Source organism: Scylla paramamosain, chromosome 4, assembly GCF_035594125.1.
Source record: "Scylla paramamosain isolate STU-SP2022 chromosome 4, ASM3559412v1, whole genome shotgun sequence".
NCBI classification, from domain to species: Eukaryota; Metazoa; Arthropoda; class Malacostraca; order Decapoda; family Portunidae; genus Scylla; species Scylla paramamosain.
In genome coordinates, this window is record NC_087154.1 from 3,765,368 (window position 1) to 3,790,000 (window position 24,633).

General features: G+C 43.6%; 7 protein-coding genes across 7 annotated transcripts in view; 3 read left to right on the top strand and 4 right to left on the bottom strand.

Moving 5' to 3' along the window:
• Nucleotides 1-2,288: 2,288 nt before the first annotated feature.
• On the bottom strand, nucleotides 2,289-3,160 carry LOC135098583 (cuticle protein AMP1A-like). Its single transcript, XM_064000949.1, has 3 exons — nucleotides 3,020-3,160; nucleotides 2,686-2,921; nucleotides 2,289-2,592 (listed from the first exon to the last, which is right to left on the bottom strand). Exons 1-3 carry the CDS (start codon nucleotides 3,026-3,028, stop codon nucleotides 2,352-2,354), a joined length of 486 nt encoding a protein of 161 aa, XP_063857019.1. The 5' UTR covers nucleotides 3,029-3,160; the 3' UTR covers nucleotides 2,289-2,351.
• A 221-nt stretch (nucleotides 3,161-3,381) lies between these two features.
• Nucleotides 3,382-4,562, top strand: LOC135098576 (cuticle protein AMP1A-like). The gene is made up of 3 exons (XM_064000942.1): nucleotides 3,382-3,509; nucleotides 3,921-4,156; nucleotides 4,250-4,562. Exons 1-3 carry the CDS (start codon nucleotides 3,471-3,473, stop codon nucleotides 4,488-4,490), a joined length of 516 nt encoding a protein of 171 aa, XP_063857012.1. The 5' UTR covers nucleotides 3,382-3,470; the 3' UTR covers nucleotides 4,491-4,562.
• Nucleotides 4,563-5,083: 521 nt separating this feature from the next.
• On the bottom strand, nucleotides 5,084-6,868 carry LOC135097244 (cuticle protein AM1199-like). The gene is made up of 3 exons (XM_063999042.1): nucleotides 6,198-6,868; nucleotides 5,801-6,090; nucleotides 5,084-5,421 (listed from the first exon to the last, which is right to left on the bottom strand). Exons 1-3 carry the CDS (start codon nucleotides 6,204-6,206, stop codon nucleotides 5,178-5,180), a joined length of 543 nt encoding a protein of 180 aa, XP_063855112.1. The 5' UTR covers nucleotides 6,207-6,868; the 3' UTR covers nucleotides 5,084-5,177.
• Nucleotides 6,529-7,468, top strand: LOC135097584 (cuticle protein AMP1A-like). Its single transcript, XM_063999508.1, has 3 exons — nucleotides 6,529-6,546; nucleotides 6,821-7,050; nucleotides 7,139-7,468. The coding sequence occupies exons 1-3, from the start codon at nucleotides 6,529-6,531 to the stop codon at nucleotides 7,380-7,382; spliced, it is 492 nt and encodes a 163-aa protein (XP_063855578.1). The 3' UTR covers nucleotides 7,383-7,468.
• A 2,831-nt stretch (nucleotides 7,469-10,299) lies between these two features.
• On the bottom strand, nucleotides 10,300-16,891 carry LOC135098633 (cuticle protein AM1199-like). The gene is made up of 4 exons (XM_064000992.1): nucleotides 16,561-16,891; nucleotides 11,047-11,170; nucleotides 10,695-10,924; nucleotides 10,300-10,611 (listed from the first exon to the last, which is right to left on the bottom strand). Exons 2-4 carry the CDS (start codon nucleotides 11,053-11,055, stop codon nucleotides 10,368-10,370), a joined length of 483 nt encoding a protein of 160 aa, XP_063857062.1. The 5' UTR covers nucleotides 11,056-11,170; nucleotides 16,561-16,891; the 3' UTR covers nucleotides 10,300-10,367.
• A 796-nt stretch (nucleotides 16,892-17,687) lies between these two features.
• LOC135098631 (skin secretory protein xP2-like) lies at nucleotides 17,688-19,070 on the top strand. Its single transcript, XM_064000990.1, has 3 exons — nucleotides 17,688-17,898; nucleotides 17,991-18,241; nucleotides 18,504-19,070. Exons 1-3 carry the CDS (start codon nucleotides 17,890-17,892, stop codon nucleotides 19,012-19,014), a joined length of 771 nt encoding a protein of 256 aa, XP_063857060.1. The 5' UTR covers nucleotides 17,688-17,889; the 3' UTR covers nucleotides 19,015-19,070.
• A 3,954-nt stretch (nucleotides 19,071-23,024) lies between these two features.
• Nucleotides 23,025-24,633, bottom strand: part of LOC135097589 (endocuticle structural glycoprotein SgAbd-1-like) — a 5,559-nt gene continuing 3,950 nt past the window's right edge. Inside the window, exons 5-6 of the mRNA XM_063999518.1 lie at nucleotides 23,441-23,661; nucleotides 23,025-23,333 (exon numbers count right to left, since the gene is read on the bottom strand). Of these exons, the coding sequence (XP_063855588.1) occupies nucleotides 23,135-23,333; nucleotides 23,441-23,661 (420 nt within the window). The 3' untranslated portion in view covers nucleotides 23,025-23,134. The remainder of the gene's footprint in view (nucleotides 23,334-23,440; nucleotides 23,662-24,633) is intronic.

The window sequence follows — 24,633 nt, forward strand, 5'->3', positions numbered from 1 at the left end:
GGACATTCTCCACTAGACGCAAACTAAGCTCATGACACCTGTGCTAACGGTATTTGAGAGGCTGCTCTGCCCGTACTGATTCAAAAAGAGAGACATTATTGCTCCACGTCTTAATAGATCAGTTAACCAAACATGTATTGATTTAATCTGAGGAAATTCAAGAAACTCTAGTCTTTCACATTTTCTTTTCATTAATGACGAGAATGAAAGAAAAAAATAAATGAAAGAGTGAAAGGCAGGTGACCAGGGTCGCTGGTGGAGTCAAGGCCGAATTACTTCAGCAGGGGGACCGTCACGTCGCGCGCCGCCGCTGAGGGTTTGTGTGTCGCTCGTGTCACGGCTTTGTGGTGCGGTGGTCTGCGTCACCTGCTCTGATCACGCTTCTCCCGAGGCCTGTGGTGCCGCAACCTTCCTTCGCGCGCGCACACACACACACACACACACACACTGTGAAACATGTAACTTAATTATACTGAAACAAGGGTACAAAAGAAGAGGACAAAGTGGATGACTTCAAAAATGATCGATGGACACGAAACACTATAATCTCGTTCTGTGTTAGTACAAATGATGAAGAAATCCAGACGAAACTAAACTCAGTCATTCAGCAACACAACTTTAGCGTTCGCCATTTCACACATCGTAAAGAAAGTATTATATATATATATATATATATATATATATATATATATATATATATATATATATATATATATATATATATATATATATATATATATATATATATATATATATATATATATATATATATATATATATATATATTATAAAGTCATCTTCATCAGTAACTCCCCACCTTCGCAAATCAAGATGGTGCTCAAAGTAAAGAAAACCACACACAAAAGAAGTCAAGACAAATTGCGCTACCACTGAGGGTCTGAGGCGCGGTGTCCACGAGTCTCGTGGTGAGGGAGGACTGGGATCGGAGAGAGGAGCGTTTGGGAGGCGTCTTTCATCACCGGTCTCTACAGTTTTTATCGGAGTGCAAAAAATGGATCTCTGTCTTGGTAAAGACCTGCAGCTAGCCGGTGAAACGGTAACCATGACCCTTGCAGCTTCCCATGAAAAGTGAAGGTCATTTATGCTGGGATATGAATAGCAGTAATAGGTGCATCTGTTCTGCAAAACAGGAACAGTACTAAGCATATCCATCGCCCTTACCGGTACCTATAAGAAGGCATGCCAGGGTTATTTATGGCGCCTAGTTCATCACGGCCATTCATGTGCTTGTATTTAGGACACGTGCGTCCACTCAGCCAGCGCAGCGTCTTCACGGCACAACGTCATGTAGCAGGTCGAAGTTAATGATCTTGGCACCTGGCTTTCAAGTCTTGCAGAGCCCTCCCAAGTGATGTGCGAGTGTACAGGAGCACTTGTGGAGGAGCAAATAAAAGTTCACACCAGCCTGGGGCGCGGCAGGCTGGCCAGGAAGGTCAGCAGTATCCCTTGACATCCGTGCCGGGCCGAGGACAACGTGAGCAAGCAACTTTTTTCGATCACACATCAAAATGTGAGATTTTAATCAACCCACGGCAAGATGTCGCTGATAATGTCGCCAGACTAACAGAGCAATTGTACATTAGATACAAATATAACTGCATGCCTCCCCTCCTCCCGCGGCCTCGCTCCACAAGACTTTCTTCTTCCTCTCAGCCCTATTCTGTCCACCTCTCTAGCACAAGAGTTAACCAGCATTCTCAATCATTCAACCCTTTCTCTGGTAGACTCTGGAACTTCCTGCCTGCTTCTGTATTTCCACCTTCCTATGACTTGAATTCCTTCAAGAGGGAGGTTTCAAGACACTTATCCTTCAATTTTTGATTACCGCCTTGGATCCTTTTATGGGACTGGCATTTCAGTGGGCAATTTTTTATTGGATTTTTGTTGCCCTTGGACAGTGTCCCTCCTACATTAAAGAAAAAAAAGAGATGCTGTGGACGTCTGGATCACTGATCACCTCTATCTGCCGTGCTTGATTGCAAAAATGTGTATCTATTTATCTTTATTGATCTCTCTCTCTCTCTCTCTCTCTCTCTCTCTCTCTCTCTCTCTGTAATATATATATATATATATATATATATATATATATATATATATATATATATATATATATATATATATATATATATATATATATATATATATATATATATATATATATATATATATATATATATATATATATAGTACGAGTGTCTTATTTTCTAGACGACCTCCATTTTTTTTTTTTTTTGAGAAGGTATATAGGTATACTGAAATTCAAAGTGTTTGTGACTTATGATGAATATAATTCTGTCCGAATAAATATTAAATAAAGCACATGACATCTGTTACTGAGGAGCGCGGTAAGAGGAGGAGGGAGGGGCGTAGCCGTACTCCTCAGAAGAATCGAAGTCACCGCGGGCGCGGGCTTCGTCCTCACGGGCAGCCTTGGCGATCTGCTCCAGCACGAAATCGGGGATGGGGTGGGGGAAGGCGGGGGCCACGGGCAGCACGTCAGAGTGGGCCTGGTAGCCGTTCTCGTCGGCGACGAACTTCACCACGATGGGAGTGCCGTCAGGGGCGGTGTAGCTGCGAGTGAAAGAGTTTCCAATGAATAAAGAGTCAACATTTTCTGATGTAAAGTTTTGACCAAATCTAGAGTTGGGTGTTTGCGATACTCACGAGTACTGTCCAGACTTGACGACGGAGCCCTCGGGGCCAGCTGGGACGCCTGACTGAGCCAGGATGATGCCGTTGCCAGTCTCCACGTCCACGTTGTAGGTTCCGTCATCCTCGTGGACGCGCTCGTCCTTTAGAATGGGAACATGTACTCTTTCCTCGCTGGAGTCCCGGGAGGGGGCGCTGTAGCTGTACTGTGGGGCGGCGAGGGCCACGGTGGCCACGGCGGCGAGGATAATCTACAAAAAATATGGAACAAAACTGTAAGCTTTTTCTTTTCCAACATGCAGCATTGCAAGTGAAGCATAAAATCTAATCCTCGCACACTGTTACTCACAATTTTCATGGTGAGGATGGTGACAGAACACTGATGCTGAAAAATGGTTGTCGTGGCTTATATAGCGGCACTCTCCCGCCCCCCAGCTCTTACCGACCTTTGCCTTGACCGCTCTACCTTCACCCACTTATTGTTTGATTGTAGTCTACGCCGAGGCAACGAATTATTATTTTTTTTTCTATGATTCATATTATTATTAGTGAGCAGTCCTTACCAAGAATGAATTCCGTCAATGTCAAGCTCAAATCAGTGGAAGAGAGACATTATAAACAGGAATTTTAAGCCACTTAATAAATATGACTGTGATCTGCCGAAAAAAAAAATGAATAAGTTAATGCCAGTAACAGTAACTGTGGACGTGCAGTGCGTGTCTCCTGACAGCGTGCCAGCATCAAGGCTGTGACCCTGAGGAGACGCTGAAGTGGCTATATAAGACCAGTCACAGATTTCTATGCAACAGTTAAAACTAAATCGCCTCAACATGAAGCTTGTGAGTACTAAGAGCACCGTGCACACACACACACACACACACACACACACACACACACACACACACACACACACACACACACACACACACACACAGAGGAAATGTACAGATGACACATGACTGAAATACGGTAATCTATCAATATAGCACGAGGAAGGAAAGATATTCAACATAACGGAAGAAGTGTAGCTTCCAAGAACGAAACGGATCTGGGTAGAAGGTAGAGGCGATTCGAACACAGAATATCGACAAAACACATTCATTTTATATGATCAATACAACTGTGTAAAAGCAACTAGAGAATCACACACACACACACACACACACACACACACACACACACACACACACACACACACACACACACACACACACACACGCAAGTACTGATGCTAAATTTAATATCTACAGGTCATCCTCGCCGCCGTGGCCACCGTGGCCCTCGCCGCCCCACAGTACAGCTACAGCGCCCCCTCCCGGGACTCCAGCGAGGAAAGAGTACATGTTCCCATTTTGAAGGACGAGCGCGTCCACGAGGATGACGGAACCTACAACGTGGACGTGGAGACTGGCAACGGCATCGTCCTGGCTCAGTCAGGCGTCCCAGCTGGCCCTGAGGGCTCTGTCGTCAAGTCTGGACAGTACTCGTGAGTATCGCAAACACCCAACTCTAGATATGGTCAAAACTTTACATCAGAGAATGTTGATTCTTTATTCACCGGAAACTCTTTCACTCGCAGCTACACCGCCCCTGACGGCACTCCCATCGTGGTTAAGTTCGTCGCCGACGAGAACGGCTACCAGGCCCAGTCTGACGTGCTGCCCGTGGCCCCCGCCTTCCCCCACCCCATCCCCGACTTCGTTCTGGAGCAGATCGCCAAGGCTGCCCGTGAGGACGAAGCCCGCGCCCGCGGTGACTTCGACTCCTCTGAGGAGTACGGCTACGCCCCTCCCTCCTCCTCCTACCGCGCTCCTCAGTAACCGATCTCATGTGATGAGTGTGCATATAATTTATTTCTTATGATAACTATTAAATTATCAGATCTTTACAAAGTATAATTTTATTTTCAACCAAAGTGAACTTGTAGACGTTCCTTGTGTGTTTGTACGGCGTCCCGAAGGCTGGCAGGTAATAGCTGTCAGGAGCCCAAGACGAGACGAGACTGCGGTCAGAGCACTTCCTAGGCGCCGTCACACTATCATAGACGTCTCTTAAGACCATGAAGGACCGCGGAGAGAGAGAGAGAGAGAGAGAGAGAGAGAGAGAGAGAGAGAGAGAGAGAGAGAGAGAGAGAGAGAGAGAGAGAGAGAGAGAGAGAGAGAGAGAGAGAGAGAGAGAGAGAGAGAGAGAGAGAGAGATAGAGAGAGAGAGAGAGAGAGGATGTTCTCATCCTCTCTCGTTGCTAGAAGGAACAAAAGGCATTTCCTGCTCCTCTAAGGCTTGAAATGTATTGACGACATTAGTATTCTGTTTAATTGACATCAGTTACGAACAATTTAGCTTCGAAAGCTAGTCAAGTAGATATAAAAATTTAGTAAAGTGGGAAAAATTCAGGCAAAATTATTTTGGTGGCTTTCTTAACATAAGGACAAAGAGAAATTGTTTATTTTGCAGTTCCTTTATTGTCATTCACGCACAATAAATTAGTCGTCTCACCAGCTTACATTCTACTGAGGACTTCCATACGAGGTGGAGGGGGCAGCGGGCTCCTCCTCGGAGTCCTCGGCTTCGAGCTCAGCGCGGGCACGGGCGGCGTCCTCCGCCTCGGCGAAGGCGATCTGCTCCAGCACGAAGTCGGGGATGGGGTGGGGGAAGGCGGGAGCCACGGGCAGCAGGTCAGACTGGGGCTGGAAGCCGTTCTCGTCGGCGACGAACTTGACCTCGACGAAAGTGCCGTCAGGGGCGGTGTAGCTGCGGAATTATTGACAGTTAGCGCTTCGGTGAAGGCGAAAGGAAAGCAAGTTCCACTCACACCCGAGAGGTCCCATGTTCGATTCCCGGGCCAGACGGGAACAAACTGGGTGTGTTTACTCGCTCGCTATAGCCCTCGTTCATCTTGTGGTGGGAAGGTACGCGATGCAAGCCGAGGTACAGTGACCTTGCTGAAGGCTAACAATCCTGCCACGTGTTTTGTGCTTGCATGTGTTTGTAATTGCTGCATGAGTCTGAGAGAGAGAGAGAGAGAGAGAGAGAGAGAGAGAGAGAGAGAGAGAGAGAGAGAGAGAGAGAGAGAGATACAGCAAGGCGAGGTGGCGCCCCGCCGCTGGTGCGTAAGAAAACGGGTACTTACGAGTAGTGTCCAGTCTTGACAACAGAGTCATCGGGACCGTCAGGAGAGCCGGACTGGGAGAGGACAATGCCATTGCCAGTCTCCACGTCCAGATTGTAAGCTCCGTCGTCCTCGTGGACGCGGTCATCCCTCAGGATAGGGATTACTTCGACGACCTCCTCGCTGGAGTCTTCGGGCGGGGCGCTGTAGCTGTACTGCACCTCAACCTCCTCGCTGGATTCTTCGGATGGGGCGCTGTAACTGTACTGGGGGGCTGCGAGAGCCACGGCGGCCAAGACGGCGAGGATTACCTGAACGCGTTCGTGAACACTTATTAGGAATTATATTTGGAGGGAAACAAGTTAAATCTTTGATCTAACAAAATCTGGCAAATAAACGTAAACATGCTGATGCTCACAATCTTCATGATGGCGAGGCGTTGGCACACTGATGCTGAGAAACTGTTATTCAGACTTATATAGGTCTGGCACCGCCTTCAGGCGCCTTCCTTCACCTTGAACATCACCATCACTAAACCTTCCTTTTACCCTTTCATCCATATACCAGTAAAACCATTCTTTATAGTGATAAACACCATATTAATTAACAGATCAGTACACTTTTCCCCTCAAATACATATAGCATATCACACATAGTCATTATTAACAAGTATCTGTAGGGAATTTATTGAACAGAAAAGTATCATTAAAACTGTAACATTGGCTACCCCATCAGCGTCAACCGCCACCATGGTGAAGGGAAATCCGGTGGGGTGGCCACCTGAAAAAAAATAAAAATAAATAAATAAAAAAAGTCTCAAGGTCAAGAGGGTATGACCATCACACACATGACTATATAAGAGCAGATGAGGAGTCTCGTCAACACACTGCCGCCCGCACCACCCTTAAAATGAAGCTTGTAAGCAGTAACTAAGATACAACTTGCCTATTTGTGGACTTCATGTGTGGCAAGAGGTTAAAACAACACAAAAGTGAAACATAAACTATAATTGATTTTATAATGTTGCTCAAATGCTTATAGGTGATCCTCGCCGTCCTGGCCGCCGCGGCCGTAGCCGCTCCCCAGTACAGCTACAGCGCCCCGCCCGAAGACTCCAGCGAGGAAGTGATCCCCATCGTGAGGGACGACCGCGTCCATGAGGATGACGGGGCTTACAATCTGGACGTGGAGACTGGCAACGGCATTGTCCTCTCCCAGTCTGGCTCTCCTGACGGTCCCGAGGACTCTGTCGTTAAGACTGGATATTACTCGTAAGTACCAATTGCCTCACACACCAGCGGCGGGGCGCCACCTCGCCTTGCTACATTTGTATAGACCTAACTATCAATAATTCCGCAGCTACACCGCCCCTGACGGCACTTTCGTCGAGGTCAAGTTCGTCGCCGACGAGAACGGCTTCCAGCCCCAGTCTGACTTGCTGCCCGTGGCCCCCGCCTTCCCCCATCCTATCCCCGACTTCGTGCTGGAGCAGATAGCCTTTGCCAAGGCAGAGGACGCCGCCCGCGCCCGCGCTGAGCTCGAAGCCGAGGACTCCAAGGAGGGGCCTGCTGCCCCCTCCACCTCGTATGGAAGTCCTCAGTAGAATGTAAGCTGGTGAGACGACTTATTTATTGTGCGTGAATGACAATAAAGGAACTGCGAAGCATTTAAACTACTCCATTTTTTTTTTCTCTTTATGTGAGCAAGTCAAGGCCATTGGTAACGTAACACGAAAATAGATACAGACACAGCATATATGACACGAAGCCACTTATATCCGTGGTTCATACGACCATGTATTTCTTCTTCCCTCTTTTTAGACGGTGTCCTGTGATACACATCAAGTTTTACGTGTACAAATATAGCTAGTTAACAAGACATGTTCAGAAATGTTTCCAGTTTCGCATATGTGTGCTTTATGTGTAATTTTGTTTGCATATTTTCAAATAATGTTAAATCTGTTCTAGTAATCAAGAACCTGAACAAGAACAATAGCGGTGTAGGTTTGCTTTACACTCTCCATTAATTCGAGAAAACACACATGCATGAGAGGCATGTTGGTGTAACGCGTCACTATTCTGTCTGAAAACGGAAGAATGGTGAACACTCGCCAAGTTTTGAACGCTGCGGTCACAGTCCACTCAAGTGATGAACACCACCTGCAAGGAAAAAAATAACTTATTTTTTTTTTATGAAGGATCGGATTGAACTTAAATGTATTTTCGAGTGAGAAAAAAAAAAATGACTGGATGAAGCGAACGTATAAGAGCAGTGGATTATCCATTATTATCTCGGAGCACAGCCCAAATGGATCGCTGATGTTACTAAACGAAGCTACACTTAGGTATTACCCAACTATTCATCTCCCGACGAGCTTTAGAACTGGGCTATCTAATGATTCAACTAGAATGCAGGTGCTTAGACAAAGGATTTCAGCTTTGTACAACAAAAGGATGGTACGCATGCTCGATTATGTTTTAATACCCCATGAAACACAGAAATTAAGTTTCCACACCGGAATCACAAACTCATTTGCGAGAGGAAGCAAGAAAAGGTCGCCGCCATGTCGGAAAAGTAACATTATCATCAGTGAGAAGGGAGGGACACAAAGAGGACCTTGCAACAAACCAAAAGTTCTGCTCACTTTCTATCCCTTGGAGGATCCGCAAGAGGACAGCCAAAATAAGAGTGTCCCCAGTGCAGCTTTTACTTCCTTTATTCTTTAACATTAGTTATTAGTTAGTTGTTGGTTAGTATTTATCATTTTATCATTTGGTTAATCTTTTCACATATATAATAATTAGCTTACTGGTAGGTGGTTGCAGCGTTGTGATACTTTCGTAAGATATCGTATTGATGTATTGGCATTGTACCCCTAAGTAATAATTTAATTGATATTTCTTAAGATGTGATGCCCTGGAATAGTAGCGATGTCAGCATCACGTGCCTACTAGCGATGTACGGAATCCAGGATAAACTTTGAGGGTAGAAATATACACTTAATTTAGATGGTATTCTTAATTCTATGAACTATGCACTAAATGTATTTAACTAAAACATTATCAAAAAAATAAAACCAAAAATGTGTCAACATGAAAAACAGATGCTATATCCTTGTAATCTTTTCACCATTGCCAGCCACAGTGTTGCCTGATGGTGATGATTTGTGCCAGACATGAAGTCCAGGAGTCCCCATGTAGTAAAGTACATGTCAGTGACATATTTGGAAAACAAATAAATAATGAATTATAGCTGACATAATAAGACAGGATCATGATAAAATAATTAAAACACTTCCACTCACCCAAAGGACAAGCAGCACCGGTCGCAGTACAGGTGCAGGTGGCGGGCACACAAGCTGTATCTGCACCCCTACAAAAGTACTTGCTTTTCCTTCCTGCCCCTGAGCACCTACTGCACCTCTTCTTGTTCATGTTGCTGTTGAACGAGAGGGACACTTCTCTCTCTAGGGACGCTGTTAGACCTGCACGTCAGGTGTGGAGAAGAAAGTCCTACGAATGATACCCACGAGGTCCCGAGAGAGGCGGATGATCGAGACCCGCTGCTGTGTCTAAGAGCGAATGATTTCCATGGCCAGCTTCGTCATGAATGTCCGTCGACGGAGCGGCTGCCTAGTGTTGGTAATGTGCATGACCCAGAAGTTGATGCTCCGAGCTTTCAGCAGGCAGAAAAAGACGCAGAGTAATCACCTGCAAGTTTTTCTGCTGTAGGTATAGGTGTCACACATCTAATAGCGTTGTATGGAATGCCGGACAATTAACTACAGCAGATTTAAAAAAAAAAAAAAAGCGGGAGCAACACGTACACAACTGTCGTATTCAGGACAGAGTTCAAACTGAGATGTCACGGCAGCCGAGCGCCAAAGGGCTTGGAGCGTCTCCTCTGCAACACAAAGTAGGCCTTAATTCGGAATCCTGGTGTGATATTTCTGTTAACGTTTTAATTAATATATTGGCATTTAAAAGCAGACAAACTATTCATTGGTATTTCATATGGTGCAATACTTTTGCCCCCAAAAAATTCCGTTCAAGTATTGTCATAATAAGAACGGAACGAAAAAAGTGTACGGATCAAAAACGCAGCTCCGGGGTTATCCTATACAACCGAGTAGCAAGTAATATTTAAGGTTACATCTTCAGTATAATGTGACTTGAGTAAAATTTATGTTCCGTTCTCTGCGCGGTGTCAGGGCGTTGCCTTCATTCTACCATTATGGCTGTGTTCCACTTCGACTCTGGCTGGTTTATTTCCCGCTTGCTGCCAGTATTCATGAATCATCTGTCCCTTTGTTTCTTACCTGAAGCTGGAATCGCACCTCAAAGACATGTACTTGTGCCGCAACACTGATGTCATCAATGATGCACTATCCTGTTCTTAGGTCGAGGATTACGATGTATGACCACCTCCGTGATGGCATACTTACAGAACTTTAGAACACAAGTTACAGACCAGCTTGATTTTTTAAATTTTTTTTATTAAGGCCAAAATAATAGAGAAGGTAAGATGCTTTACAGTTTCTTTATTGTCATTCACGCACAATAAATAAATCGTCTCACCAGCTTACATTCTACTGAGGACTTCCATACGAGGTGGAGGGGGCAGCGGGCTCCTCCTCGGAGTCCTCGGCTTCGAGCTCAGCGCGGGCGCGGGCGGCGTCTTCCGCCTCGGCGAAGGCGATCTGCTCCAGCACGAAGTCGGGGATGGGGTGGGGGAAGGCGGGGGCCACGGGCAGCAAGTCAGACTGGGGCTGGAAACCATTCTCGTCGGCGACGAACTTGACCTCGACGAAAGTGCCGTCAGGGGCGGTGTAGCTGCGGAATTATTGATAGATCTATACAGTGCAGTAAGGCGAGGTGGCGCCCCACCGCTGGTGTGTAAGGCAACGGGTACTTACGAGTAGTGTCCAGTCTTAACAACAGAGTCCTCGGGACCGTCAGGAGAGCCGGATTGGGAAAGGACGATGCCATTGCCAGTCTCCACGTCCAGATTGTAAGCCCCGTCATCCTCATGGACGCGGTCGTCCCTCACGATGGGGATCACTTCCTCGCTTGAGTCTTCGGGCGGGGCGCTGTAGCTGTACTGAGGAGCGGCGACGGCCGCGGCGGCCAGGACGGCGAGGATCACCTGTAGGGAGATGGAGGATATTCATGTTGTTGTGCAACTGTCTCAGCTTCCTTTACCACACTATTCATCCAGTATTAAAATGTACTTTCAGGTGTTGGTAGCGTGGACCAGCAGTGACTCACAAGTTTCATGATGGAGGGTGTGGTGGTGAGCGAGTGTCTCCTACTCCTGCTTACGTGGTCTTATATAGAACGTCCCTTCCATCCTGTGGCTACTATCGGCCTTTACCTTGACCGTCGCCCATAGCTGCCCATTAAGGAGTTTTTTTTTTTTTTGTCAAAGCCCATCCTTTACTTTAACTTATATCTTATGTTTTGTATTTCTAATGTTCGTAAAAGCGTTAAATAAAAAGAGATCTCGACCACATTCTAGGAATATTATGCAGCTATGGTTTATCGAGTCACTTGTACATGGTAGATATTTCTCTATTAAATGGTTGATGAATTATTAACAGCCAATGAAGCAGACATATTTTTCCAGTTACTGTAGCCTGTAGGTAGCTTACTTTCTACATAAAATAAGCGAATGCCAGGTGAACAGGTTCCTTCATCACCACTTTTCTTTTAATCTCCCAAGGTACCGGTATGGTCGTAACGAAGAGATCAAAAGACCCCTCCAGCACGTGCCGTACATCCTTGATCTATCAAACACACGCATTTCACATCACTCAACTGTTTTGATTTACTATACTGTACTTGCCTTGCATCTGTTATTTATTTATTTTTTTCATAAAGAATCTTGTAAGTCTTAAGTTTGAAATATACAGAACACTGGTCCTGTTCTACCAAAACGACAAATAGTTCTCTAGGAAAAAACAAATCCTTTATCCTTATATCCCATACACTCCACTTCTCCATCATTGTGGTGGTGCTTCTACGTGCTCCTGTCGTGAAGGGTAGAGTATTTATCATAACACGACAAAAGATAGATATTAAAAAGGAACTGATGGAGACACCCACAACCATGCTAATCTAATGACTTAACAACCATTCAAACATTTAGTAAAATATCCCACGTTTTCTCGGGAGTACCGCTTTAAGGACACAGTATCAGCAATATTAAATGCAGGGCACGTAAAGACAAGTAATTTTAATGCTTATAGACTCTATGGACAGCCTCCCATAAGTGATGTATGGGCGGTACTCGCTCGTCCATCAGCCTCAAGGTAATTCCCCCTCTACCATGCCAAGGCCACACAGTAGTAAAAAGAAAGGTGAGGAAGGTAAGCAGTCATCTCTAACATTAGTATAGATGCGTATGTGGGATGGGGATTGGACAGTTGTATGCAGTCCTAAATGTTTAATAATCTAATTCGTACCAAGCCTTCCTATTAGAGCGTGGCACCATCAACACCGCAGTATCTTACAGGACTACTGTGCTGCTCAGTGTGTCAGGCACAGTGTTCACTCAACTGAGAAATCACTGAAGTCAGAGAGATCTAAGCAGCTGGTCCTCACGTGTAAGTCAGTAAGTATTGCATTCATAATAACATACGTATAGGAAGCTGCAAGAAGCCAGTATTTATTATACGTGACATTCAACCTACTAACATCCGGTCGTCTCTCCCTGACTTAGACCAAAGCCATTTACATTTGAAGTAGATTTCAATTAGAAATTAAGTTTAGTGCTGTGCCGGAGCACATCACTTTTGCCATCTGACTGTCCTGCAGAGCTGTTTTCTTTCACGTTGGTTTTATCGTTTCAAATTTAGGATTATGAATCATGGACATTGAAAGTAATCTTGGTATATGTTAACACTTTTAGTATCTGGCTACCTAATTTGCAAAATTTTGCATTACTGGGGTGAGACAGCAGCGATTCCGAGAGAAAGTCTACGCGCATTGTTTACAAATTTAATGAACACCAGGTAGGGAAATAATTGTTCATGCTTTCAAGAGACCAAATTTTCTTGTCAACTAGTTCTTACTGAAACATTTCTAAATAAGAGAGCAAGAGGGATGCCCATTAAGCTCAAGGTTGCAACAGACCGAGTGTTCACTTCTCAGAGCTCCTCGGAATAAGAAGGGAGCAGGATGAGTCATAGAACCTCTCTGTGGGAAAGCGAGGATGCTTCACCAGGGCATCTCGGCCTCTGCTCACATTGGTGGTGGTGAAGGGGTTCGCCTTAAAAGGATGGGTATTGTTCATCACAACGACAACCAGCCAACCACCACCACCACACAACAAGTGCAACCACAACAGCGACGACGAGCTTTATCTATACTATTCCTACGTAGTGTTTTTGAAATGACACTTCGTACATACTACCATTACATTACTATTACTACTACTAATTGATGATGATGATAATAATAATAATAATAACGATGTCACTACTACTACTACTACTACCACCACCAATACATCTACTACTGCTACTGATAATCAAAATAATCAACATAACAACAACAACAACAACAACAACAACAACAACAACAACACCAGCAGTAATATAAATAATATTATTAATAATAATAGTAATAACAATAACAACAACAACATTTCTAACAGCACTATCACTGGAATAATTTACACTACTACTACTACTACTACTACTGCTAACTATAATTTTGTAACATCAACTTCTACGACTGTTAGAATAACCATCACTTCTAATACATACATACATACATACTACTACTACTACTACTACTACTACTACTACTACTACTACTACTACCACTACACCTATTTACACTCCTCTAACGAGTATTCCTGCAGGAACACCATCACCACCACCTCCACCTTCACTTCTCATCATGCATATACATTCACACATCATTATTTCCCTTTCCCTCTCTCTCCCTTAGTGAACCCGAGACGAGACTTGCAATAGATATCTCTGCTGATAGCCACAGAACCACTGCTCGTCCCGCTGCCAGATGGACAGGTGGGTCAGTGGCGGCACGTTGCACGTTTTTTTTTTTTTTTTTCCATCACACTCGGTCCTTGCTGGCCACCGCATTCACCTTGACACAAAAAAATGAAAGCCGTACCGGACAGCCAAGCCAGGTGGTCCAAGCCTCGTGTGGTAATGAAGGCTTATCTCTGTGCTGGGAAGGGCTCAGACAGGACCACACCTTTCGCCTCCTATTTACGTATGTTAAGACTTGTACAGTAAAATGTTTGCTTTATCTTTACATATATACAAGGGTAGTGTTACTTTGTGTTTGCTCCTGTCTACTTTGTCTCCTTTTGTTACCAATACTGTAACATCGATTGATATTATTCTTATCGGTAGTATCATTAGGTTTGTAACAGTAAAGTGTTTTAATTTATATACGAGTGATTTTTAGTGTGTTGTTCTTGTCATCTCTGTATTTTTTCTTAATTATTATTTTATTGTAACTTTTCTATCTTATTGTTATCAGTAACATTACTTTATTAGGTTTTGTATCAATAAAATGTTTCCTTTATATACGAGTACTGTTCTTTTGTGTTTGTTTCTGTTTACTTATTTTCCTTCTGGCTATCATTATTGTAACTTTAATTAATCTTATTATCAGTATCATTCGTGTAATATGATTCTGTATTAGGTCTTATTTTATAGATAACGTAACCCTCAAAGAACTATTACTATCATTAATACAGCCACACAAACACGGCTTTCCTCATCTTATACCTTAAGGTGATATATAGACGATAGATATAGATAGACAGATAAATAGATAGACAAATAAATAAGTAAATATACACATAAATAAATATATAAATAAATAAACAAATATATACATAAATAATGATTCCTAGGACTTCATCACTTTCCAGCTTCATATCATATGTAGAAAGAGCAAGTACCAATAATGAAGTCCACTGATTTTCCCGCAAAGTAAATAATCCAACGCTCCCTCAATGAGTGAGCCTCACGTGACACCCATGGTCGGAGCCTCGGTAACCACAGCAGCAGTTCACCACAAGCGCAGGGATTGGAGGATAGAAGCATTGGGATCACGAAACGGTGCAATGCTAAGAAACCCCATCGCTACTGCCGCCAACACAATTAACAACAACGACAACAAATTAACAAAAAACAGTAACAATATACTGATAAACAACGGCAACAATGACTATAAAATAAAAATTACAGCAACATCCCCACTGATAAACAACACCAACATAGCAATAGTAATCGTTGCAAAGGCCAATCCTACTGGACATTCCTAAACTGGACCAAATAGTAATTTACTTTTTTATAACATCTGTTCATCTCGTAGTCTGTTCTCTGGAACAAACTCTGCTTAGGTCTATATTAATGTTTCTTTCTTTCTTTTATTTGATGTCTTATCATGTAATTTTATAATAATAATAATAATAATAATAATAATAATAATAATAATAATAATAATAATAATAATAATAACTGAATGCTCTTACTACCGTTGCTACTACTATTACTACTACTACTACAACTGCTTAATAATAACAATAATAATAATAATAGTAATAATAATATTAATAATAATAATAATAATAATAATAATAATAATAATAATAACAATAATAATAATAATAATAATAATAATAATAATAATAATAATAATAATAATATCAGTAACAACATCTGCTATTAGCCTAGCCAGAATGTTTCACCCGTGCATGCCGTGGCCTACACAGCCATTCCGATCACAAGTGCCCAGCGCAGAACAGGTCTGGAAGCTAAAAGGTGGCTAGAAGATTACATGACTCCCAGCCTTAATGTCACTCAGAAAACACAACCTGTCGTGTAACTATTGTGAGACTTGCAACATTAAAATTTATGCCCCCGCCCTAAGTGTCCGCGTGCACAGACACACGCACACACGCACAATAAGTAGGACGAGACCTTTTCTCCTCCTGATGAACGCAGCGGGAAAACCTGTCCAACTAATCTCTGTCTGGCCAGGAATCAGAGGCCCTCTGTTATCAGCCTCCAAACAGATAATGATAGTAAAGACTTAGCAAGTAAATAAAATTGTTGTAGGAACTATAACGAAGACAACAACAACAGCAACAATAATAGCAGTAGTAGCAACAACAACGATAGTACCAGAAGCAGCAGGAACGACAACAACAACAACAACGATGGTCGTAACAGTAGCAACAACAGTAACAACTAGACAACAACGACAATAACGATAATGTTGACCACATAGTTATCATTTGTTCGATCCGTTTTCCTTATAATATCCGTCACAGGATGCTATCAAGGCAAGCAAGGCATCGAGATGCAACTAAAACGTAACATGAATTAGGAGGTGATGTAATGGTCTGCCTGACTCGTTGAGGCAAGGCAAGGGAGTAATCACACTCCTCTTCCTTGAGAACAGGCGAAGGTTAGCACTTGTATTAATGACTACACTTCGACAGTGATTTAAGCTCAGGCAAGATTTGACTCGGGAAATAGCTCAGGCAGTTTATCGGGTGTTTATATATTAGTTTACACCCGAACACCACGGATTTATCTTAAAGTACGGAGATGAGTAAGATGGACGGCGTAAACAGTAGCGGAGAGGGTGGCAAGAGTGGTGGCCGCAGTGATGACTGCGGTGGCGAAACGGGGAACTTCTGAATTAGTATACTGCTAGTTTGATTAGCTGGAGATCCAGCTTAGCAGAGATTACCACGAATGCATCTCTGTAACACCGAGGTGGGGTTACTCTGCTTGAAGTTTAAAGAGATGATCACAGATACTAATTATTCGAGGTGGCGGAGGGCAGGAGGGTATCAGCGGGTGGTGGAGAAAACTGGCTGACGGTACTGCAACAATCACAGCCTCCGGCAGTCAAGACTCATGTAAGGTAAATTTCAGGTTTTCTGAGGTATTGCAGGCTTCACTGATTTTCGTCTTAGTGCAGGATATGAAATATATGAGGAGGATTGGCCTTACAGGGCGGAAAGAGAGGAAAGACCATCCCCGTGTATCTTTCTGGGAATGTGCAGCGCACCACCGCCCTCAGTCGCTGCCGCTCGTTCTCTGATGCGGGTGTATGTTTGCGGGCGGCGGTGCCAAGCTTCCACAAAAGGAAAAGATGTCAGAATACTACAAATAAGGGATGAAAAGATGAAATCGTCCAAGAAAAGACTAATTAAGCAACTTTTGAATAGAGAGCAACAATTTAGTTATTGTGACAGGAAGATGAGAAACACTGTTCCCTATTCATGGCAGCAGTATATGACGTAAGGGGCGGCGGAAGATTTGATTAAGCGTTAGCTGTAATACAACAAAATAACCATCAGGAACATTTGATCAAGTTAGGTCACTTATCCTAGAGAAGGTAATTTCTGGGATAACACCTCACTTCTTAAACTCACCTTGATTTGCAAAGAATATGTACATAAGTACAAATGTAGTCGAACAGGAAATTATCACACTGTAAGTGATGATGTAAAGGGAAGATACCGACTGGTTATTCTGAGGAAGTACCTGAGATTGGTGAACTCACGGATGCAAGAATATTAAAAGAAATATAGATCTATGTATTAAATGTGTATGGGTTTCTGTACATTGATAGATAGATGGATGGATAGATAAATAGATAGATAGGTAGGCAGATAGATAGATAGATTGATTAATTAATAGATAGATATACAGAAAGATACATAGGTAAATACAAAGATAGATGCTTACTTCAGTAAGCAGATAGACAAGTAGATGAATATATGTTCTTTCATTATCTAATAATTTTCAAATAATTATCTGCCTTTAATATTTATCCAATGGTTTATCTATATAAAAATTTGGAACTACTGAACAGCTGACAATATCAACGAAAATAGTAACAATAAAGCAGGCTAATAAGGTTCAAGTGAAATAGATCCACCCTAGATTTCACCGGCGACAAGTTATATGGAGAAAGGCTCTGTCCCTGGACCCTGGGAGTCAGGACAAGTCCCGCCAAGGCCGCCCCTCAACCAGCACTCATGCTGTCACTATAAAAGATGATAAGATCGCAATCCTCGCCACAGTTTCTGCTAAACAACTCAACATGAAGCTTGTGAGCATAACACACCACTCACTGGTTCATTGGATGAGATAACACAGCATTGACTCGAAAATCCACGTATCGCTCACATTTCGTCCCTTCAGGTGATCCTCGCTGCCCTGCTTGGCCTGGCCCTCGCTGCCCCTGAGTACATCAACGGAGTACTGCCATCGCTCGAGGACGACTCCAGCGAGGAAGACAACAGCGAGGTGGTTCCTATTCTTAAAGACGACCGTATCCAGGAGGACGATGGGAGGTTCAACGTGGACGTGGAGACTGGCAACGGCATTCTGCTCTCCGAGTCTGGCTCTCCCAAGGGACCCGATGGCGCCGTGGTGAAGGCTGGACAGTACTCGTGAGTTTTGTGTTCAGGTGCTGTGTGAAGGTTATAAATATGTATTATGTGTGTACGTGTGTGTAAGGACTGCACAGGGTTGCGTGAGGCTCAGAACACCCTTTCCTGACCCACAAACCTCGCCACATCCTTAACAAGACAATTGCATGTGTGTGTGTGTGTGTGTGTGTGTGTGTGTGTGTGTGTGTGTGTGTGTGTGTGTGTGTGTGAGAGAGAGAGAAAGAGAGAGAGAGAGAGTTGATTTAAGCATCCATTATTAAAGGTACACGGCTCCTGACGGCACCCTGGTGGAGATGAAGTTCGTGGCTGACGAGAACGGCTTCCAGCCTGAGTCTGCTTTGCTGCCCGTGGCCCCTGAGTTCCCGCACCCCATCCCTCAGTTCGTGCTGGACCAGATCGCCTTTGCCGCCGCCCAGAGAGCCGCCCAAGAAGCCGCTGAGGACGATGCTGAGGACACTGATTCATCCGAGGAAGTGCTGCCTGCTCCTGCCCCTGCCCCAGCTCCTGCTCTTCTTCCTTACCCTTACCCTGCCCTTGCTCCTCTCCCTGCCCCCGCCCCTGCCCCTGCTCCTCTCCCGGCTCCTGCACCTTCGCCTGCGCCAGCTCCTGCCCCTGCTCCCGCCCCTGCTCCTGCCCCTGCTCCAGCTCCTGCTCCCGCCCCTGCTCCAGCCCCTGCTCCCGCCCCTGCCCCTGCTCCCGCCCCTGTCCCTGCTCCAGCCCCCGCCCTTGCTCCCGCTCCTGCTCCTGTCACTGTGTATGGAAGTCCCAATTAGCCGATGGTACTGCCAGTCTCTGTCACAACCTGAATAATAAAGAGAAATGTAACGTTTTTGTGGTTTGTTTACTATGAATCCATGTGTATTTTTACGGCAAAGACTTCTTTTTATTAATATCTATGTGATTCCCTTTTGTGTGTTTTTTTTTATTCAGTAGATATTAATGAGACATGTATATAAAAACTCTCATCATTGTTGGTTTCCTAACCAGTGTTCAAGTTATAAGATTCAAGCAGCATTCTGAACACGGCGGTAATCCATTCGTGTTGCATGAATAGCAGCAGAGAGAGAGAGAGAGAGAGAGAGAGAGAGAGAGAGAGAGAGAGAGAGAGAGAGAGAGAGAGAGAGAGAGAGAGAGAGAGAGAGAGAGAGAGAGAGAGAGAGAGAGAGAGAGAGAGAGAGAGAGAGAGAGAGAGAGAGAGAGAGAGAGAGAGAGAGAGAGAGAGAGAGAGAGAGAGAGAGAGAGAGAGAGAGAGAGAGAGAGAGAGAGAGAGAGAGAGAGAGAGAGAGAGAGAGAGAGAGAGAGAGAGAGAGAGAGAGAGAGAGAGAGAGAGAGAGAGAGAGAGAGAGAGAGAGAGAGAGAGAGAGAGAGAGAGAGAGAGAGAGAGAGAGAGAGAGAGAGAGAGAGAGAGAGTACATTCCCACTCCCTTAATTCAGCCCTTTCAGAAAGTGTCACCTTCTCCCCTTTCTCTTATTTCTGAGTGAATGGGTCGAGATGATCCCTTGACGTGCCGTGTCTCCGTAACCTCCTTCCCTTCCCTTTTCCCTTCACCTCACAAACTGACTCTATCTAACTATAGTCACTCCACGCCACTGTCTGACTTTTCACCTGAACCTATTCCCTTTATCTGATTTTCTCGTCTTATCCTCTGCAAATCCTTAATGGGAAATTTCATATCTGCACGTCTGCTTCACCGAGGTTATTTAAGAAGTCTGAGCTGTTTCTAAATCATCTTGCTCTTGTTCTTGTTCTCCTTGGGGATCACAGAGATAAGTCTCCCTTTCTTCTGCCGGTAATAAGGTTAACAAGGTTGGATTCCTCTCCATTCTACGGCGACAATTATTTAGGATTTCTCTCACACATACAGAGGAGGTTGGCTAAGGGATGCCAACACTTGACAGAGAAGCCTCGTTCTTGTTTACTACAGAGTTATCAAAGTGAGCTTCAGTAACGAAATATGTAAAATAACAAGTATGGTTTTGAGTGGAATATTCCTTCGTAATGCATGTTTCTTGTGTGTGTGTGTGTGTGTGTGTGTGTGTGTGTGAATATATTATATGCTTACAATATATTTTGGCGTGAGTAATCTTGTCATCTTATACATTCAATGTATCAATAAAGTTTGGTTGTATGGATACTAATAATTACCGAGGTAATGACTCAGAAAATGACCGTGAAGTGTTGGTGAAGTGAGTCGAAGCGTGTGACAGTAGAGGTAGTGGGGAATGAAGTGTATCACTTCGTTGTCTAATTGAATACAACGGAACGGCTTTTGAATGGAATATGACAAGACAATTATAAAGAAAAGGAATATTAAAGAATTGGAGTGGGTTTGAACATCGGAGTCTAAGTGAGTAAAGCCCTGGAAGGGGAATAACTGTGCCTTTCCAAATATCATCTTCTGACAAAGTCGCAGAGCTAATGAAAATAATATTAAGATTTACCAAGCGGTTTCTGTGAATATTTAGTTTAAAGAATGGATCCAGCATATTTCTAATCTAGTGCTAGGAAGGTCTAAACCAGGATCTATATTCTCAAGATCTTTGTAGTATAATTAGCAAGCTATAGTGAAAGTGATTGTGTTCTTCGAGGTTGTCATCACTATTCTAGCAATAATTTAACAAAAATTCTGCATCATCAATGAGAAAAAAAAAATGAGAATACAGCTAATCATCATATGACCGCTGTAATTAATACTAGTGAGAGTTCAAAGATTTTCAGAATATTGTCCCTGGGATATTTTCTGGTGTGGCCAAAGCCATCCCAGTATTATTTATCATATCTACTAGAAACACATCGTTGAAGTAGAATACTTATAAAATGCTTGTCAAAACTGCTAGCTTTACTTATTTATTTATTTAATTAGCTAGTTCATTAGTTAGTTTTTTTGTTGTTGTTGATAAGAGATGGCGCTTTAATGTTTCCTAGTTTATCAAGGAGAGAGCCAACGCTTGTCCACATGGAGCCAGACGGATGACTGAAGATTCTTCACTCCCGATCTTTCTTATTAAGCAGACTTTTAGGAGCTGCAGAACAAACACTGCTATTGACACGCATGGTAGAGTGTGCAGGAAAGAGTAATGGCTTCATAAGAAGACCGCAAGACAACATATCAAAATATAAGTCATAAGTAATCAGTACATAAAAAAAAAAAAGAGAAGAAGAAGAACATAAGAAAATAAGGGAAGCTGCAAGAAGCCATCAGGTCTACACGCGGCAGTCCCTGTATGAAACACCTACCAATTTCTATCCATCAGCGTCATCCATAAATGTATTCAATCGTCTTTTACAGCTCCCTAATGACTGGTAGCTATATTAAATATGACCAGCAAGTCCAATAATGAAATGTAAACTACATACCTGAACTTTAACAAACTCTCTACTTGTCAGCGGCTCCGGAAAAGATAAAAATAATGTAGGAGCATTAGGGAAGCGGCAAGAACAGAGGCATAGCTGGGATATCTGACACATGAGTGGCTGCGTCCCCTGGCACTCCTTTCTTAACTCTCTCTCTCTCTCTCTCTCTCTCTCTCTCTCTCTCTCTCTCTCTCTCTCTCTCTCTCTCTCTCTCTCTCTCTCTCTCTCTCTCTCTCTCTCAGAAACAACGTTCAGGAAATTATGGAGAAATTATTAGTCTATATATCAATATTGCTACACCTGTGTTAGATGCACTAAATTATCCGCGTACCCAGATACCTGTACCCAGGTGCGCCAAGTGAGGTGAATTCACAGCATCACTGTTTAGGACCAGAGCAACCATCTCCACTGGCTCTCATTCGCAAAGATACATTTTCTTTGCTTAATATTAACTTTTAACTTGCCAAATCTTTGATAAAATCGTACGTAAAAAAAAAAAAATAAATAAATAAACAAATAAATAAATAAATAAAACATGAGTGTCCATAAATATTTGCACCAAGTTGATTAGATTGGTTTAAAACCATTGAATACATACAAAACTGTTAACAACATGTATCTGAATATGGGTGATATAATTTTCATCAATGTAGTACATTAATTAATCATCTACAAGCGTAAATCTCAGTTAGTCGGTTATGTATATTGTATAATATAGCTTAAGACCAAATTAAATGTAAACTTTGGAAGTAATTCGTGAGAAAAAATAAACACAGAGAAAGTGCTCTTTAAAAGTAAATGATTCTCTTTGCATTCACGTCTGGGTGGCTGGTTTGCCCAACAATACAGTTGTTAATTAATACCTTTTGCCTACAAGTTTCTATAATCTCTCAAAGCAAGTAGTAATCAATTCTATTTCATGCTACTCTCTTGCCGCATTCAAAGACCTTTTTTTTACTGGAGATATTTCTTATCTTATTTTAATTTTGACTCTTATCCATCCTCCAATTATCTTATCCGCCCATCCCTTGCCTCCACACATCGCCACCGCAGCCTCATGCAATGCCTACTCAAGTGTAATTTTGACAAGCAAGACACTGGAGATTTGTAAGTTCTCCTTTGTAGCAACTCTTGTACCAGACCGCCGTCGCTGTTCATTTTATTTTTTTCATGTAATCGAAATCAAAGCCGAAATGATACAGCAAAGTCTGAGGAATTATTAGTGTTCTGCCCTCACACTGTCTTTCGTCTTTTCTCATCAATAAAGGACGGTTTCAAAATAACCCAGGATTATAATGCGTTTTTAGGTTTCAGTGCAGGCCAAGATCATGAATTTACACATAGGAATACTGCCACTCATCGGCTGCCAGAAAGTCATGTGATAGGAGGGCACACAACTTTTCGTCACCAGTGAGTGATAAATCAAAATGAACGTATTATCATAACATTTATTCCATACTAATGACTGATATCAGAGAAGATAAATACCATAATTAAACTGTCCAATACTGAATGTCGCCCACGATGACTGCATCACCTCAATCATCATCCTCTTCCTCCTCCTCCTCGGACTCCTTGGCGTCCTGCAGCGCGGCGAAGGCGATCTGGTCCAGCACAAACTGAGGGATGGGGTGGGGGAATTCGGGGGCCACGGGCAGCAGGGCAGACTGTGGTTGGAAGCCGTTTTCATTGGCCACGAACTTCAGCTCCACCAGGGTGCCGTCAGGGGCGGTGTAGCTGTAGGCAGAGTTTTACTGTAGTTTATAGCTTTACATAAATCAGTCTGAATGAATATAGCACATAATCCGCTTTTTATGGAGACAAGGTGACCGTTCAACACTCACGAGTACTGGCCGGCGTGGTTCACGGCGCCGTCAACACCGTCAGGAGAGCCTCCCTGGGACATACGGATGCCGTTGCCCGTCTCTATCTCAAAGTTGAACTTTCCATCATCCTCCAAAACTCGTTCATCCTTCACGATGGGGATGTCCTCCTCGGAGCTCAGGTCTGCTGGGGCGGCAAGGCTCAGGTGGAAGGCGGCGACGGCCACGGCGAAGAGAAACACCTGACGAAGGAGTAAACTAGTTAAGTTTATTACAACTATCTTATGCCAGCACTTGCACGTTTTTAAGCTCTTCTACTTTTCTCAGAGATCGTTTGTAGCAATGGCAGATTCAAGCCAATGGTGTGCACCCGCACCACTCACAGACTTCATGGTGAACGCTGCGGCTGATACTGATAGCTAACCAGCGCCTTGTGGTCTTATATACTAGTTGCTGTCCCCTACATGCCCTCCATCAACTTCATGGCCTTGGTTCCCATAGAAAGGGTCTCGCTAGTCTCCGTATAAGGACCTGTCCGTCCACTCTCTACTGTAGCTGGGCAGCAATAACTCTGGCTGCCAAGTTACAAGTTCAAGCAAGTTCCATTGTGCTTTGGGCTAAGACGGCAGCAAGTTATCATGATAGGTTGACACGAACATAGGAAGGGCTTAGTCATCATGCCAGGCTGAGGAAAGCAAGGGAAGAGCTTAGTTATTATGCCAGACTAAGGGACGCACAGGGAGGGTTTAGTTGCCATGCCAGGCTGAGGGAAGCACGGGGAGGACTTAGTCATCATACCAGGCTGAAGGAAGCACAAGGACAGTTTAGTTATCATGCCAGGCTGAGAGACGCACGAGGATGGCTTAATTTCGCCAGCAGCAGTATCTGTTTAGCCGGAGTGCGGTGCGTGGCGAGCGGCCGTCAAGCACGCCGAGAAGCCACAAGACAGTCTATCGTAATTCACATCAATGGCTTTATGTGAGTGTTTAGAGTTACAAATCATATCCTCGGACATTAATCGACAAGATGTATGATCAAGTTGGCAAAAGAAGGAAAAGTCGTAAAAAAAGAAAAAAAAAAAAACGGGATTCCTGACATCTGGGAGGTCACACCCTACTGGACGTGCGCCGAGTTCAGGATATTGGTATGCCACCGCCGGGATCTCCATCAGGAGTGTGAGGAGTGGCTGGGGAGCCTTATTAGCGATAGTGGTC

What these genes read in the sequence shown, in the direction of transcription:
- LOC135098583 (XM_064000949.1), bottom strand. An exon ending in GTCAAGTCTGGACAGTACTC is followed by an intron (nt 2,593 to 2,685) that starts GTGAGTATCGCA and finishes TTTCACTCGCAG; the next exon opens with CTACACCGCCCCTGACGGCA.
- LOC135098576 (XM_064000942.1), top strand. Translation starts at nt 3,471, where the DNA reads ATGCAACAGTTAAAACTAAATCGCCTCAACATGAAGCTT. An exon ending in ATCGCCTCAACATGAAGCTT is followed by an intron (nt 3,510 to 3,920) that starts GTGAGTACTAAG and finishes TAATATCTACAG; the next exon opens with GTCATCCTCGCCGCCGTGGC. An exon ending in GTCAAGTCTGGACAGTACTC is followed by an intron (nt 4,157 to 4,249) that starts GTGAGTATCGCA and finishes TTTCACTCGCAG; the next exon opens with CTACACCGCCCCTGACGGCA.
- LOC135097244 (XM_063999042.1), bottom strand. An exon ending in GTCAAGACTGGACACTACTC is followed by an intron (nt 5,422 to 5,800) that starts GTAAGTACCCGT and finishes ATAATTCCGCAG; the next exon opens with CTACACCGCCCCTGACGGCA.
- LOC135097584 (XM_063999508.1), top strand. An exon ending in GTTAAGACTGGATATTACTC is followed by an intron (nt 7,051 to 7,138) that starts GTAAGTACCAAT and finishes ATAATTCCGCAG; the next exon opens with CTACACCGCCCCTGACGGCA.
- LOC135098633 (XM_064000992.1), bottom strand. An exon ending in GTTAAGACTGGACACTACTC is followed by an intron (nt 10,612 to 10,694) that starts GTAAGTACCCGT and finishes ATAATTCCGCAG; the next exon opens with CTACACCGCCCCTGACGGCA.
- LOC135098631 (XM_064000990.1), top strand. An exon ending in GTGAAGGCTGGACAGTACTC is followed by an intron (nt 18,242 to 18,503) that starts GTGAGTTTTGTG and finishes CCATTATTAAAG; the next exon opens with GTACACGGCTCCTGACGGCA.